Genomic DNA, 17,970 nt, shown 5'->3' with positions numbered 1-17,970 from the left:
ATTTGAGTCTCTGTGGTAAGGATTTGACTTCTCAACATGGTAATTCGTAAGCTCTGAAATTTGACAATTTTTATCAAAGTAGAACGTTAAAATTATTGAAAGAAAATTGAAAATAATCTGATAATGGGCCAAATTCCGTCTGCAGTTATTTGTGCATTGCCATTTAAACTAATTGGACAGTATTTAGCCCTAATGTTTTTAGAGTGAGCAGCACAACATGTGAAGGGAGAACAGCCTCCAGAAGTAAGATTTTTTTGAAGATGGCTTCCTTTCATTTTGAGATTTAAAATAAACCGTGTTTTCCTCATGCTGTTGTCATTTGTATATAAAACAAAGATTTAAAATTATAAAAATCAGACCCTGCATATGTAATAGAAAACACGTAAAGGGGATCAATTCTGAATGTAGTGGGAGTTGAGGAAACTAGGCAACTCTTACAACTGGGTGAACAAATGTAATTCCTGGAAAATGTATAACCAGGTAGGAAAATACATACTTGAGCCGCTTGAAATCAATATCTGTTGTATATTGCAATTTTATTTCAGATTTCCCATTCTAGCAGTGGGCCCTGATAACATGATTACTCAGTGGTGAATTAGAGATGCTAATTTGAAAAGTGTGGTATAACAATCTGAAAAATAATTAAAAAAAAAAAAACAGACAAGGTATAACCAGCCAAAAAAAAATTTATGCTAACTACTTTAGCAACTATCAAGCCTCCAGTGCCAACAACTGTAAGTGTTGGCCTTGATTAATCTTAAATTTGTTTTAAGTTATTTAAAAAGGATATTGCTAAATATCGTTTAAGTAGTCTTTACGCTTTTTCTTTTTTTTGTAATACCTCCTTAGACGTTTGAAAATGTTACTTTGGCAGTTTTCAGTTAATGTAGATGTCCTTTTTAATTCCTTTTGCAGAATTCCACTCCATCCTCCCACCCCCCCCATCAAAAACTGGTTACATTAAAAGCATTGGGGTTTTGGGGTTTTCTGTTTTTTAAAGGAAGCTGAGTGTTTTGACACTGGATTAGTTCTAAAGATGTAATGTCAATCATTTTTTTTTCTCTCTTCCTATGTGAAACTTCCATACACTTGCTTTGATATCAAAACTACATGAAGAAAAATATTCATTAGTAAGGTCCTCATCCTTCAAAGACTTAGACATAGGCTTAATTTTACTTACGTGAGCAGTTGCCAATGTCTTCAGGGATAGGGTATTATTCTGGATTTTTTTTTTTCTTATATATGACCAATGAATAGCCAAGGAAATGGCTTTAAAAAAAATTTGGTGCTTTTGCAATGAAATAGTAACAGCTCCAGAGGACCTCTTGCAGTAATTTGCAGATTTTAATGTGTATCAATAGTGTATCAGCCTCTTTTGGAGTGGTACTGTCAGACTGTTTTATATACACCACTGACATAACCGTGTGCAATAAGTATGTGTGCTAAAATACCTTATGCAGTTTTTGGTACTTGGTAGCAACTTTCTTAAACGTGTCCCAAACCTGAATATCTTATTTCCATGAGTAGTGCCAATGACTTCAAGGGGATAACTACTTACATGAGTAAGGGTTGCAGGATCAGACTGTGTAAATGTGCAGATATTTTCTGATTGAATTGAAATTGTAACTAAGACTTATTATGTTTTTCCTTCTTTTGTAGCTAGGCAACAGTTAGCTGAAGTGTCTTATTCAGAAGATATGCAGACCTCTTATTTGTACTTTGACTCTCCTGAAGTAGTGGTAATTAATTTCATGTGCATGTTCCTATACAAAATAAAATCAGGTTCCATGCTGCTCCTTAAAGCCACCTGATGCTTTGAGACACCACAATGGTTGAGCTGAGGGATGGAATATAAACAAATAATGTAATATACCTACATACTTTTAATTCAACACATTGTTAACCTGTGGTCCTCGTTGCCAGAATATATTACGCATAAGGTTTAAGGCCATAAGGGACCACCAGACCATTTAGTCTTACCACCTGTATATCAGGCCACCAACACCACCCACACGCTAAACCCAGCATCCAAAATTAGATCATAGTATTACAGCCACAGAAGACTAGACTGTTATGTGTCACAAGCTGAGAATAGGAGGGACTGAGGTACGCCTGTGCCCAAGACCCTCACAATGTCAAGGAAATGATTGTGAGATATTCCCACATAATCCTAGCAGTGACCCACCCCCACTCACTGCAGAGGAAGGCGAAATCCTCCCCACAGTCACTGCCAAACAGATCTGGAGGAAGATTCCTTCCTGAACCCATGTATAGCAATCACTTAGACCCTGGGCATATGAAGAACCAGCCAGCCCAAGTATCAGAGAGAGAGAATGCTTGGTGCCACTTCAAAGCCCTGAGCCTTTCTGTCCAATGTCCTATTTCCAGTCGTGGTAATCCCTGATGCTTTAAGGGAAGGAGACAAAAAAAACCTCCCAGAGTACACAGGAGGGAAAAAGCCTTTCCTGACACCTGGTAGCTGACTGAAGCCATGAAGCATGAGCTTTAAGGAACATCAGACAAACCGGACGTGAGCCCCAGGGATTCTGACCTCTGTCTTGTACCGTCATAAGCAACCCTGTTTGTCCAGCTCTCTCTCACAACTAATGAAGTTGTTTGCCCATACAATACCTATTAACACATCTGATGGTTAGAAACCTTCTAATTTCCAGCCTGAATTTGTTAATGGCCAGTTTATATCCATTTGTTCTTCTGTCAACATTACCCTTTAGCTTAAATAGCTCTTCACCTACCTGGTACTTATTCCTCTGATGTATTTATAAAGAGTAATCATATTCCCTCTGTCTTCTTTTTGCTAGACTATATAAGCCAAACTCTTCCAGTCTCTCATATATCTTCAATTTTCCTGATCATCCTGGTAGCTGTTGTTTGCACCTGTTTGTTTAAATTCATCTTTCTAGAACAGTGGTTTTCAACGTGTGGTCTGTGGATATCTGGGGTTCCACAGACTATGTCTAAGATTTCCAAAGGGGTCTGTATCTCCATTCGAAATCTATCCGTCCACAAATGAAAAAGTTGAAAACTACTGTTCTAGAATATGGATCAGCAGAATTATATACAGTATTTCAAATGAGGTCTAAACAGTGTCTTGTATAATGGCATTGAAACTTCTCTCTCTTTCTGCTGGAAATGCCTCAATACATCCTGAGACTGCATTTGCCTTTTTCACAGCTGAATGGGTGGCTTGTAGTCATCTTGGGATCAACCTACAGACCCAAGTCTCTTCTCTATTGCTTCCAACTGATAAGAATTTCTGTGTGCTCATGATTAGACCCTAAGTGCATGATCTTGCATTTTTAACTATATTATTGAGGTTAAGAGCTTATCAGGACATGTATATAAAATACTCAGAGTGGTATTAGATACCATAAATGTGATACATCTTCAAGGGATAAGCCAACCACAGTATGCCTAGGATTAGAAAGAAACTTCTCCTTTGTGTAGGTTATTTTGTAACTGTTTCTTACATGGTTTCTTAACACCTTCTTCTGGAGCATCTGGCCACTTCTGGAGGAAGGACACAGGACTAGATAGATCACTTATCCCATCCAGTATGGTGATTCTTATGTTCCTACCAAGTTTAATTTTTAAATGGGGAACTAATAACTTCAAGTTTTCTTGTAAATGTAGTCAGAACTTCTGCCCTTCCTACCACAGTTAATCTAAGATATTTTATTTTTTCCTGTATACAGTCTGCAAAATGTGTGAAAATGTCATTTGATTTTTTTTTTAGCTGAACTATATTTTGTACAGTTAAACTGCAGTGAAAACTAGACACCTGACAAACCACTTAAATATCTCATATGGAAGGATTAAATAAACACATAAAAGATAATCACTGTTTTTACTTGCACAGATGCCATTGCTTCTGCAAGGAAATCAGTATGACAGTTTATCTACAGTGGATGAACCTGTGACGGGTTGGATCACAGAAACCCCCTTGGGGGCTGCCACCAGATGTGCAAAGAATACCCCTGCTTCTATTTTCCCTGCCAGCTCAGGACTCCAGCACCCTGTCTTGCTGAGCCAGCCACTCCCGTCTGGCTCTAACACAGATCCAGGGTCTGAATCACTTGTCCCAAAGCTGCAGGTTTACCTGAAGACAGGTCACAGAAGTGCGCTTGTCTTTAGCACTCAGATGCTCAACTCCCAATGGGGTCTAAACCCAAATAAATCCGTTTTACCCTGCATAAAGCTTATGCAGGGCAAACTCATAAATTGTTCACCCTCTATAACACTGATAGAGAGATATGCACAGTTGTTTGCTTCCCCAGGTATTAATACATACTCTGAGTGAATTACTAAATAGAAAGTGATTTTATTAAATACAGACAGTAGGATTTAAGTGGTTCAAAGTAGTAACAGACAGAACAAAGTAAGTCACCAAGCAAAATAAAATAAAATGCGCAAATCTATGTCTAATCAAACTGAATAGAGATAATCTCACCTTCAGAGATGCTTCAGTAAGTTTTTTCTCAGACTGGACACCTTCCAGGCCTGGGCACAATTCTTTCCCCTGGTACAGCTCTTGTTGCAACTCAGGTGGTAGCTAGGGGATTCTTCATGATGGCTCCTCCCCCTCTCTGTTCTCTTCCCCCCTTTATATATCTTTTGCATAAGGCGGGAACTCTTTGTCCCTCTGGGTTTCCACCCCCCCTCACTGGAAAAGCACCAGGTTAAAGATGGATTCCAGTTCAGGTGACATGATCACATGTCACTGCAAGACTTCATTACTCACTTGCCAGCACACACATATACAGGAAGACTCACAGGTAAATACAGCCATCTGCAGATAATGGGAGTCATCAAGATTCCAAACCATCATTAATGGTCCACACTTTACACAATTACAATAGGCCCTCAGAGTTACATTTTATATTTCTAGTTTTAGATACAAGAGTGGTACATTTATACAAATCAGATGATCATACTCAGTAGATTATAAGCTTTGTAATGATACCTTACAAGAGACCTTTTGCATGAAGCATATCCCAGTTACGTTACATTCACTTATTACCGTATTTTCTCTAAAACTATCTCAGTTACATTATATTGACCTATTATCAAGTTTTTATAAAACCATATAGACTGCACAACGTCACAGAACCATTTAAACCTTTACAGGTTGATTGTCTTTAAAAATAAATGTGTTTTTTCCTTTGTAAATATATTATGCTCAAACCTGAGAATACTAATGCTTGGTTTTAAAATCAAGCACTTAAATATTTATATTGAAGTCAGTTGGACTACTCACATGCTTAAAGGTACGCATTTTGAAAGTTTTTGTAGGACTGGGGCCTTAGTTTGGATGAGCTATGATAGTTTTAGTAAAAATTCCCCTCTTGAATCATTATTGCCTTAAAAAAAAATCAAACCAAATAAATCAGTGATGGCAGAATAATGTTGAAGTTTAATTTTTTGTAGGGTGAGAAGGTAAAAGGGAGAGGATATTATTAATTTACCAGTTTGTTCTTTGACCCTTTAGGACCACACTTCTTGCTTCAACCCCAAACAATGAAATAGTCTACACACAAATTCCAGAATTCTTTCAATATTTTAAAAATGTCATTGCATTTATATTATGATCTTTAACATGATGTACTGAATGTTTCTGCTCTGAAACAACATGTATACACACATACATCTTTTATATATCAAGAATTGGAGCTGAATGAGATACAAGGACTATTTAAAAGAACAATTGTTCCATCATTCTACTCACATGCCTTTGATGGCTAACCATGTGATCTTGTTCATGTAATCCTCCTCATTCACGCCCTATTGTTTGGTTGCCTGCCTTGTTCTGTCTTGCCTGAAACTAGATTGTAAAGCATTAAGCACAGCAGCACATTTATTTTGTCTATCTGTACTGGGAGGTGCCTGGCACCCTTCTGAGTGCTGTAAAACAAATGATAGTTACCCACACTCCTTTGGTAAAGTTCCCGTCCACCTTAGTAAGAAATTAATGGGAGTTTTACCCAAGTAAGGAGTGCAGGATTGGGCATACAAATTAATATTTTCAGTGTTGTTTGGAAATTACAATGGGGAAGCTGAAAAACAAAATGTTATAGAACGCTATTAAATTTTAAAAATAATGGCAGTCATAACATTGCTTGCTGCAATCATTCTGCTAAATATTTCTTTAGGGTTCTTCATACACTGCCCTATTTCCTACATTCTTATCCATCAGCCATTCTCTTGCAATGGACCCTTCCCATTCTGGGCAAAGCGGTCTCAGTGACTGATTTTTTTTGTTGCTAATAATTCCATAGCCAGAATCTTTAATGGGATACTATAGCATGATGAAATAGGGCCAGGCCAAAAAGATGGGTAACGGTTGCCCTCAGTGGTCCTGAAGTTTGAAGAAAAAAAGTGCCATATCTTCTTAAAATGGTTAAAGGATCTCTAGTGGAGCAGAATCTGGGATTAAGTATCTCCTACTCCAAAATGCTTACTGCCTACTCCCACTGCTATGGTATGCTGCTATCTCCCCTCTCCTCACCCCCCTTGGTATTATCACTGGCATTTTTTTGTTGTTGCTATTTCCCCACTTTTTTTTTTTTTTTTTTTTTTTTTTTTTTTTTTAAACTTTCACAATTTAAGATTTCTCTCATTGCTTTCTAGGATACTTTACTAAGAGCCCTAGTGCTTGCTTGGATTCAGGTTCATGGTCAGACTGTGTGATGACATTTGCTCAGTGCCTGCCTGCATTATGTTGATGTTATCTAGTACTGTTATTAGCCCTTTGCTTTAACCCTCAAGAATTAAAATTTATCATGTTCTTCCAACTGACAGAAATAGGTGTCTTTCTAAGCACATTCTTCTGTTTCTCCCCATAGAAGTTGTGTACTACAGTTAGCCAACAGTGGGGTCACAAGTTTTCTGGCTTCCAAACAGTGGACATGATTTACAGTATTCTCCAGTGTATAGACATATTAGCTGCCAGAAAAATCTTGAGATCTATATCCAGGTTAAATGTTAAATTCATAACTTTTTCCATGAAGCAAGTTTTGACTTCAAGCCAGAATAGGTCCTCCTCTGCAAAAGTGACTATGTACAGAATAACCAATCGCACTATCTGACCAATTTGCTCTTGGTGCTTTGTATCCAGCAATCTTCCATGAACAACGAAGTAGAGAAATCTGTTGCTGCTCTCCTAGCTGTAGTACCAGACCAGGGAACCTTTGACCACCAATCAAAGGTACAGTCTAAGGAGTTCAAGTGCTAACAATGCCTTATTCTTTAAAATTTAAGATAATGGTTCACCATTTTCAACAGAATGCTGAGTAAAGTTCCAATCAAAAATAGTTAAACATTCATTTTAGGCTTCCTGATTTGTTTGCATTTTAATATATCTTTCGGTATTCAGTTTATTATGGATTGCAAATTCATAGTTCAGTAAATGAAAGAAGAATGTCACAATTTTCTGTTGAATTAAAGATGTGGAAAATAGTTTGTGCTGAGTTGCAGAGATACAAGTTAATGCTTGCCCTATACAGTATTGTAAGAGCAAACCAATTGTGTTTTTTTCCTTTATATTTACAGATAATCTGTTTCAGATTATAGATTGTTGCTAAACAGTTTTTGCTTTCTTTTAATAATCACAATATGTTGTATAGCCAGTTGAATTTCAAGGGCACCAGGTCCAAGGATCAGCCGCTAGTGAGTTAGTGATGAGACCTCCCTACTCACAGCTAGGATGGAATCAATACCCAGATATGGTTGAGCACGAAAGCCTCACAACAGACAATTATTTATTGTCACCCCAGTTATCAAGCAGTTCTGTCGTGACTGGCTCAATACAGGTAAGATGAGGTTTGTTCTAGTTGCCTTTCCTTAGTCTAATCAAAGAAAACATCATGTGAAGATAACATTTAGGAGGAGAATTAGCTATTAAAACTAGCATAAATATATCAAAATCACAAAGAACTAAAAAAGTTAGTTTGTGTTCACAAAGTTTGCTTGAGAGTGATAATTAATGAGTAATGATCCTAGAAATCTTTACTTTGCTGGAGGCCTTGTTCATATGAGTAAGAGTTTATAAGACTGAATTTCTAATTTTATTCTAATCAATGTCTCTGATCAGTGAAACACACACATTTGTACATGGGGTATTAAATTGAATACCTTCCTCCCAGAGGAACCAACCAAGGCCTTTTACAATTTACTCATTTGGGGGGGGGAGATCAGGAGTGTAACGTTCTATTCTGATCTGTTCTTGACAGTGGCATCTGTAACTGCCCAGTCCTGTTACAATATATGAGTCCTGAATCAAGGAGAAGAAAAAAATCTGTCTGGATCATATTGTCCTGACTTAAATATTTGGTCTCAGATTCCTGGAATATTGTGCCATTCTTTTCTCCAGAACAGTGTCCCTTACAGTACTGAAGAAACTGGAGGAAAGCCATTTATATGTCTTATTTCCAGAACTGCAACATTGGTAGTGCAAGATATTTTGTTTGATTGAAAGTTTTTGATTGGAAATGAGGTCTTCCCATTTAAAATGAAAATTTTGAAAGATGAATAATATTTTATCAGCTTTATAAAATTAGTTTTTTCTGAAGTCCCCAGGCTCAAGAAGTCTTACAGAAGATGATCTGAACTTTATTACAGAAGATAATTTTCAAAAGAAATGTGACTTTATTGAAGACCCAATCCCCAGTGCATCTCGTAAGTAAATGTGAAGTAATAATGACTGACCCCCAGAATGATTATTCTGTCTGAATGTTGTCTGTCTTTCTTTTTTTTTTTTTCCCCAGCAGCACTGTTGAATTTTACATCATCTTCTCATTTAGATTTTAATTTGGGACTGCCACAGTGGACTTCCTGGGAGCCCAACAAGGTGTGAATAGTCTGTTTATTTTAGGTCTCTTTTCCTATAATGGTCATAATAGTAGTATCTGATATCCATATTATATTTTGTTAGATGCCTCTCCTCAAAGTTTTGGAGGAAGTGTTTCAGGTAGTTGTAAACAATGTTTTGAGTATGATTGTTTTTTACTATCTCATGTTTGTTTCTCTTCCTAACTTGGCTTTACAAATTGCTTCCTTGCATGTAGGTGTTCTCATCGGTGCAGCAGTTTCCTTTGTTGAATTCTGATTCTATGTCCCCAACTCCAAGGAGTGAAGAAAATAGGATAGACATACAAGAACAAAAGTCCCTGACATCCAGATGTTTACCAAGTGATAAAGATAATTCAGCATACTTTTTCAGTGAGAAAAATATTCTTTATAATTACAAGTTATGCTACTTTTGCCTGCAGAGCTCTGAAGTTCTGTGACACAATAAGTTCCATTGCATAAACCTGCTACTGTACACTTGGGTCTAGATCCTGAAATGTTCTGAGTGCTTCCTGACAAATGCCAAGCTCCGTCAACACTCATTTGTTTCAGGTCTCATATAGATAGATAGATAGATAGATATAGATATGTTTGTGTAAAGTTGTAAATAGCAATTAGCTAAAATATCTTGCTGGCCTGAGTAAGTTAATTAGAGCCATGTTGTACTCTGTTTATTTCTGAAATAGTATTTCCTCCAGTAAGAAACTTGTCAACAAATCCAATGCCTTTTATTAGAAGGCATTAAAAAAGAACTGAAAGCCAAGCTTTCACCCTTAGTGCAGTCATTTTTTTTATTTGCCTGCTTTTACATTTTCTTCCATTGAACCTACTTTTAGTGACTGTGTTAACACTTGGGCTATTATTTCTTCTCATACTGAATTTGGGCAAAAGAATTCTTGTAATTCCAGAACCTTATTTTTTACATGGGACAATAGTAACTTTGTGGTATTGTTTTATTTCTTGCAACTGTTAAAGCTGAAATCTATAATGTTTTTGAAAGCACGCTGCTGACCTAGCCCTTCGTTCCAAATATTTATTAATAACTGCAATAGTAGAGGCTATACTGCTAGAGTACTGAAACAATTTTTAGAGAATATAGGTCTTAAATGCAACTCTTCTAAATTTTTATTTGAAAATAGGAATTTAAATTATATAAGAATCACATTTGAAATGACTATTTAAGTGCTGGCATTTAGTTTGGTACTCTTCAGGGCACACCAGCACGAGGGGCTTGCTGCTTAGGAGAACAGACATGATAAACTCAAGATGCATGAGGAAGTTGTAATATTTCGCTTATTCTGTGTGACTTTAAAATTAATATAGTGTCTGAAGGATTGGTGCAGCAGGTTGCTAAAGACATATTTGCCTTATAGGAATAGAAGAGTCCTCCTGTTTAGGAGATGGCAACCTCTCAAGACTCCCGTCCACATTTAGAACAAGAACGCCACTTATCACTGTTCCTGCCACTGAGGAGATTCCTGACTCAGTTTATTATTCAGGTGTAATTGACTGTGAGGAAGTCCAGCAATTCCTTGGCTCTCCAACAGTCAACTTTTATGACAAGTCAGGAGAATTTCCTGTCTGTGCTTTTGGGCCTGAGGACAGGAAGTATGAAACCTCTGTGCCTGTAGAGTGCTTGGAAGAAAGACAAGGGGAGTTTATACAGCCAGTGTTTTCTAATGCTACTTCACAAAACAGACAAAGCAAGTGGCTGAAATATCAAAACACAGCTCAATGTGATTTGATAACTCAAAACAGAGGTGATGTGAAAGTGACTGATTACTTCTATGCTGAGAATGTCTTTGGAATGCCACATGCTGACACTGGAGAGAGTCAGAGTGATGCCATGAATAAAAGCCTTCCAAACTCTGTGCATCTGCAAATGATAAAAGGCATACTTGGTAAACACGGCAGAAATTTTAGCAGCCAAGATTCTGTTTCAGAAGGGAAGATACTTTCTCTGCACTTAAACCAGATTCCTATTGCTGAAGAAGCACAAAAGGTGTTAGGTCAGCTGACTCACCGTGGTGTAATAGGAGGCACCCAGGTGCGTAACTATTCAAGCAGACTGTGTACACTTACTACATGTTTGCCCCACCGACAATGCATGTCTGGCTGTACTATCCGGAGCAGGTCTTGTCAAAAACATCCTTGCAAAATAGTCATGAAAATTTACCATTTCAGGCACACACACAAAAAAAACCACCTACTTATCCACACTTTTGATGAAGAAAAGATCAATGACATGTTACTTATGTTTAAAAAAGTCCTAGCATGTAAAAATTTGCAAGGCTGAATGGTGTGATATATTTATTGTTTATAGAAAAACACTTTACTGAGCATTCTAACTGCATTTGTCTGATCTCCTTTGGGATATTACAGCTAAATATTGAACTATTTCCTATATCTTTAGTTGCTGCACAAAGACAGTTTATGGTACAAACATTTTTATTCTGATAACTGTTTTATGACTAATTCCTGGTTCATCCACTGCCAGATATGGATTTGTACGCTCTGAATTTTGATGCCAGGGAGATGACAAGAAGCCATTTGTGGTGTTATGGTCTTGTCCAGAATTTGCAAGGCCACTTTCAAAAATTGGTTATTCTGATTGAAAACACATTTGTAGCACACACACATCAGGTGGAAATAGATGATTCTATAGGCAAATGATATTTAGCTGTGCCTGAACATATGACTTTTGCACAGAGAAGACTTATAGTTGCATTTCAGGTGGTCTTTATGAAAATTGCTTCCAAATTTTCTAGGTTTTGTTTCCCTTCAAATTTATATATACATTCATGTTTTCCTCAGAGAAAAGAGCCATTTTTAGTTTGTTGGTTAAAAAAGTTAATGTTTTGAGGGGGGGAAATTAACTTGATAGACTATAATGGCTGATTTCATGCTTTTGCAATCTTTAGTGACAGTCAACTTAAAAAAAGTCACACTTCACCTACTACTTTAGTAAGTGACAGCTAAGGTCACTACAGATGTAAGATTCCATCTGTTTAAAACAATGTTTGTGTACTTTATCTTCATGATATTGTCAAATGCACAGTAAATTTCATAGTTCCCCTGTATAATTAGTCATTTTCTTCCTGCCTTTGACACAGCAGTGGCAGAGGGAGGGAGGAACACTGGGGAAGATAGGAAAATGTGAAAGATAAAAATCAATTAATTTTTTGTCATTTAAAGTTAACAGTATTCCTTTAAGTCAATATTTTGTATTTATAGCTTGAGGATTATGGTTATTCATATAGACTGCTCACACAAATTAGAATATTAAGGCTTGAAAAGTGTTATTTCAAAATGAAGTAGTTAATTTTCTAAGTTATCTCATCCATTTTAGCATTAAAAGCAAACCAATTAGGAGTCGTACGTATAATAAACTAAGAGCTTCTTGAGAAATACAAATAGAGATGTTGGAGTTCGGAACACAAAGCAATGTCCAAAACAGGTGAAAAGTGGATTAAATTGGGGTGGAGGGGGACCAAAAACAAAAGTCTTACAATTTACAAATCAAGAAAATAGATATTTGAGAATTGGGTGAAAATATTTGTTTCCAGGCACAAACCTGGCAGGCCATATTTTAGCCCCCAGATAATAAGGTATATACACAATGAAATGCCGACAAGTCTTCTGAACTGTAGAAGTGAAACTAGTTTTGCTACAGTGCAGAAATGGTACTAATCATGGATTGGGTGGAATTCATCTATGTGCTAAGAACTGTACCATGCCTATGCCTCACTTCCACTAAAGCTCTCAAAATAGCGCTTAGATTGTGCATAGACTTTGTGCAGGCCCTCAGTACAGGGGTGAATTTCACTTTGTTTAGCATACTGGAAGTGAATATGGTATTACTGTATAAAGTGCTGTCCAAAGGCCCAGTACTGCAAACTTGTATGTACTTATCCTTACACACGTGGGTAGTCCCACTGAAGTGAATCAGATTGCTTTTCTTTTGCATATCAGTTAGGAATCAAAATTCCTCCTATTCAGGATTACTTATTTTATAAAAATAATAAGGGGGATCAGGGTTTGGCAAGGCTTTTTAATGCCTTCTTTTGTTACTTTGCAGGACATATCTATCTCTGAGCTGTCTTTTCCCAGTGGGGATAAAGTAAAATGTACTAATCTTCCTAAAAGGCAGACATATATACCTACTGTGTTTCAATCTTATGTTCATTACAAGCAGATCTTTACAGCTGCTTTGACAGGTATGGCTGACATCTGTTGAAAACTATAATAAATAAAAAAAATCACAACCTATTAATTTATTTCTAAAGTTTCACAAAGTGAAGCAGTGGTATCCATGTTATATTAGATTTGTATCTGTTTTGGCACCTGACTGGTTCTCCTGCCCACACACCTTAATTCTGACATATACTTTGTTATGGTTGAGAATATTAGGCTCCTCTGCCTATTCACTCCTTGACCATTTATTTAAAGAACGTCATGTGCCATGTAGTAATATATGTAGCTTTGCTCGAAGTACTGCATTTTCATGGCGGGGAACAGTAACTTCTGATTTGACTGTATCTTAGTTACTCTGACGACAGTGGGTTCAAACTGATTGCTATTTGTAATCCAATTTTTCAAAAACGGACTGAGGGCAAAATTCACCTCTGTGCTGTTGTCTAGCCCAAAATCCACACACCATTTAAGTCCCACATCAAAATTTGTACCTAACTTTTTTCAAGTGCAATCATTTTAATATGCAAATCCTTCAGTTTACACACCTAAATGGGACTTGTGGAAATAAGGTAGTTGTAACTAAATTTCTGAATTGTTCACACTCAGAAGATGGTGTCATATTTAGAGGTCAGGTTTACATCTTTGAAAAATTGGCCTTCTAGATTTGAGGTTGATAGTAATAAATTCAGATGCATTTGTTTACTTAACTATTATGTACACAAGTATTATTTGAAGGTAATCTTAATTCCCTCCTCTCTTTTTTATATAAAGAGCAATTAAACATATTGCTTTTTGAGCTGTCACAAAGGCTACACAAGGCTCTTTCCAAAGTGAACACATCATTTTGCAAGTCAGTGAAAGATGGGCAAGAAGAAAGTAAGGAAAACTGTGTTCCACTCTGCAATCACAAGCATCCAGCAAAGCTTGTTATGGTTAAAAAAGAAGGTCAAAATAAGGTGCTGTTTGTTTCTTTTTTATGGTACTTAGCTTATATTCTATTAACATTTACAAATTAAAATGGATTATTATATTGTGAAGATCAGTGTTAGTATCAATTCGATTATTAATACATCTTCATCTATAAACATTTTATTTACACACATATATAGTTAACTTGAGACTTGAGTTTCTAAATCTATAAATTTGCTAAATATCGGAGTCTGTGGATAATGATGAAAGACAGTTAGTACACAGTTACATAAGAACAGGCATACTGGGTCAGACCAAAGGTCCATCCAGCCCAGTATCCTCTCTACCGACAGTGACCAGTGCCAGGTGTCCCAGAGGGAGTGAACCTAACAGGTAATGATCAAGTGATCTCTCTCTTGCCATCTATCTCCACCCTCTGACAAACAGAGGTAGGGACACCATTCCTTACCCATCCTGGCTAATAGCCATTAATGGACTTAACACCTCCATGAATTTATCTAGTTCTCTTTTAAACCCTGTTATAGTCCTAGCTTTCACAACCTCCTCAGGCAAGGAGTTCCAAAGGTTGAATGTGCGCTGTGTGAAGAAAAACTACAGAAATGAGTGATTCTGGGAAGCTGCTTGGTTTTCCAGCAGGTTTATGGAGCATACTGAAAAAGCAGATTTGTTCTCTTATTTGAATAGCATCCAATATGGGCCAGCAAATTTACAGATTGATTTGCATTTTCAAAATAAAATGTTGATGGTTTATCTTTGTTCTAGGGTCGCCTTTTTTATACCTGTGATGCCCCAAAAACTGACCAGTGTAAATTTTTCAAGTGGATAGAAGAAGTAAACCCAGGACAGCTAAAATCCAGACACAGTCTAGTGCTTCATGATATAAAAAGTATTGGTGCTTACCTCAGATGTCAAAAGATTTCGATCTATGAGGAATGCCAGCTTTTGGTGAGGTATAGTGGAATACGAAATATACTTCATACGGCACTATGAGAGTTAACATTTGTAAATACCCAGGTATAAATGTTCTGCTGCTATAATTCCACTGAGGTTAATGGGATTACACCAGCAGAGAATCTGGCCCACGTTCACCATCTTTTCTAATGAAGTAATGATTCTGTGGGGAAATCTGAAGAAGTTCAGACTGAGAAAGAGATACAGCAGTGGCATTTCAGGACTTTGATTTCTTCATCAGTCTTGTGAAAACATTATTGTGTACCAGCAATTTGATCAATCATTTAAGCCCCTTCTGAGGCTAGGTCTACACTACCCGCCTGAATCGGCGGGTAGAAATCGACCTCTCGGGGATCGATTTATCGCTTCCCATTGGGACGCGACAATCGATCCCCGAATCGACGCTCTTACTCCACCAGTGGAGGTGGGAGTAAGCGCCGTCGACGGGAAGCCGCAGAGGTCGATTTTGCCGCCATCCCTACAGCGGGGTAAGTCGGCTGCGATACGTCGAATTTGCGTATCTTAAATCGACACCCCCCCCACCCCCCGTAGTGAAGACCTGCCCTGATTGTCGTTTGTTACCATTTGTGTAACTTTTCCCATAAATACATTCTGTTGGGGAAGCTTTAACAAAATCCACTCAGTAAAGCCAAATTGGAAATGTTCTTTGGTAAGCATGCTTGCCAGTCAGTTTCTCCAGAATTTAAGCTTACATCTTTGGGGGCTGTGGTGGATAATCAGCTGAACAGAGCTCCTATGTGATGCTGTGGCCAGAAGAACTGCTTCAAGGATGCATAAACAGGGGAGCTTGAGTAGAAGTAGAGAGGTAGCAAAGAAAAACTTCTGAATGTGAACATGAATCTACAACAAAGAGTGGCAATAAAGGTGTGAATTGCCTGAATCCCAGATCTTGGTCCTAACAGTGGGATTTTAATGGGGGAAGTAAAATTCTACCTCAGTGTATTGCATTTTATATTTAACAGCTCTGCTACAAGTGCTCTCTCCATTAAAGTGATTAAAATGGGATATATCACTAGCCAGCAAATTGCTGCAGCCTCTTCACCAGATAATAATTTCCAGTGTTGTCTGGGTGACTAATAGTGGTATATTGAGCTTTTCATTTTCAGAACAGGTTCATTGTGGCCCAGCTTGGTAGTAACTAAAAGTCATTACCATTTGAAGCTTCACCTGGGCATTTGCCAATGGTGAATGTGAAAGGTTCCCGAACAAGTTGTGGGGGTCTAAGCCATCAATTTCTGCAGACCTCAAGCTGTCAATTTTAAAAATAAACAAAAACCAACCCAAATCTAGTCCTCCTGGCTTTGGAGATTACCTTCAGTTAACATCAGGAAGTTTAAAATGACTCCATGGTGTTTTCTGAGTCAGCAGACAGCCAACACTAGTGCTTTCACAGCAGGAAACCCTGCAGGCAATTGTCAAAGTTTCATGCTGCTGAAATTTATGGGCAGCAGCAGAGGCAGCTGCCCAAGAAGTTCGTGGTTACTCTATAGGTAAAATGTATAGGTTTGATAATGGATAGAAAATTAGTAAGGATAGTCTTGAAACAAACCATTTAAAGTGAAAAATATTTTCCATTTTTGTAGAAATTGCAAATTGTTTAAAGTTTTCCAAACAGCTCTAAAAATTAGGCTTAATATGTCATGTGTGCCTTGCTACTGAAGTCGTATAGCAAAAGAAAACAAATTTAACACTAAACATTTGTGTTCTTAAAGTTAATGCTTTCACATTCAGCTACGCAACTAATAGGAAAGGGGAAAATGTTACATTCCCATTTCTTGCCTGGTTAAGTAGGTGGGAAGGTAAGAAATATCAATGAAGTATTTCTTACTAGGTATAAATGTTTCATAAACTCTTCAAAGGAGAGAAAAGACTGCAAAAATCATTAAAATCTTTTAATATTTTTGCTGTTATTTGACAAGACTGATTTGTATGGTGAAGAAGAAATCTGCCAGATTTTCGCTTAGATTATATACTGAATCTTGAAGTAATACGATTTTTTTTAAAAAACAGAAGAGCCTTTGATGTTCAAAGAAAACATTGTAGTAAGCTAAAGAAATTGATGATTGCAAATGCCCAATTTGATGGGGATTCTAAAAGCAAGTTATATCTTAAATTGAGCAGAAAGGAATACTCCTCTATGTACAGCAAAGGTAAGTGAATCTGAGTATCTCAGTGTCAGGTCTAATACAGGTTCCTGTATTGTCTCTAAAGTGGTATTCTAAAGCATTTATCACAGCAGAGAAAAACCTCAAATCCATCAGTCCTGACAAGCAATGAAGCTTAGTTCTGATTTTAGAAAGGTAGCTAAATGTATTGTTAAGTTGGTTTTCAATGTTCATGATTACAAAAGCAAAAACTATGTTCAGAAAAATAGAAAGTGAATGTTGTACAAAGTAAAAGTATTTAATATAAGCTTATGTGATTTTGCAGAATTTATGGTCTACAGACGTGCCACCTTGGGCTGTGATTTTGTTAGCTTGCTAAATCTACGTAGAGTCAGGAATAGTCGGTATTTGAATGGGGAGCCTTTAAGAAAAGCTCAGGTCATAGAAATTAGTGTAGGTTATTCAATAGGTGTCGCTCTTCTCTCTGAATTGGTTCAGACCTAGTGACCCATTGCCACGTTAGGGATTAGTGTTCTGCTAGAGGAACTGCGTTTCAATGTAAACATATATAAAAAATAATCTCAAGGTTGTTGACCACTATGGTCATTGAAAAACAACAAGGAGTCCTGTGGCACCTTATAGACTAACAGATGTATTGGAGCATAAACTTCCGTGGGTGAATACATGCATCTGACGAAGTGGGTATTCACCCACGAAAGCTTGTGCTCTAATATATCTGTTAGTCTATAAGGTGCCACAGGACTCTTTGTTGCTTTTTAATGACCACAGTGGCCACCCCTCTGATCTGATACTTGTGGTCATTAAAGAACTTTTCACAAGGTCAAGGAAGTTGTCTGCCCTGCTGCTACAATCATATTGCATTTTTGATAATTACATCCTGCCTACC

The 17,970-nt window shown here is 37.2% G+C and overlaps 1 protein-coding gene across 1 annotated transcript in view; it reads left to right on the top strand.

Moving 5' to 3' along the window:
- Nucleotides 1-17,970, top strand: part of ZGRF1 (zinc finger GRF-type containing 1) — a 48,810-nt gene that overhangs the window by 9,355 nt on the left and 21,485 nt on the right. The window contains exons 7-17 of the mRNA XM_054030555.1: nucleotides 1,660-1,739; nucleotides 7,133-7,222; nucleotides 7,641-7,826; nucleotides 8,586-8,691; nucleotides 8,781-8,863; nucleotides 9,081-9,234; nucleotides 10,236-10,909; nucleotides 12,941-13,079; nucleotides 13,828-14,012; nucleotides 14,749-14,936; nucleotides 16,969-17,108. Coding sequence (XP_053886530.1) covers nucleotides 1,660-1,739; nucleotides 7,133-7,222; nucleotides 7,641-7,826; nucleotides 8,586-8,691; nucleotides 8,781-8,863; nucleotides 9,081-9,234; nucleotides 10,236-10,909; nucleotides 12,941-13,079; nucleotides 13,828-14,012; nucleotides 14,749-14,936; nucleotides 16,969-17,108 — 2,025 coding nt within the window. The remainder of the gene's footprint in view (nucleotides 1-1,659; nucleotides 1,740-7,132; nucleotides 7,223-7,640; nucleotides 7,827-8,585; nucleotides 8,692-8,780; nucleotides 8,864-9,080; nucleotides 9,235-10,235; nucleotides 10,910-12,940; nucleotides 13,080-13,827; nucleotides 14,013-14,748; nucleotides 14,937-16,968; nucleotides 17,109-17,970) is intronic.

Source organism: Malaclemys terrapin, chromosome 5 (assembly GCF_027887155.1).
Source record: "Malaclemys terrapin pileata isolate rMalTer1 chromosome 5, rMalTer1.hap1, whole genome shotgun sequence".
Lineage (NCBI taxonomy): Eukaryota > Metazoa > Chordata > Testudines > Emydidae > Malaclemys > Malaclemys terrapin.
The sequence above is the reverse complement of the archived record's forward strand: the minus strand, read 5'-3'. Positions and strand labels throughout refer to the sequence as shown.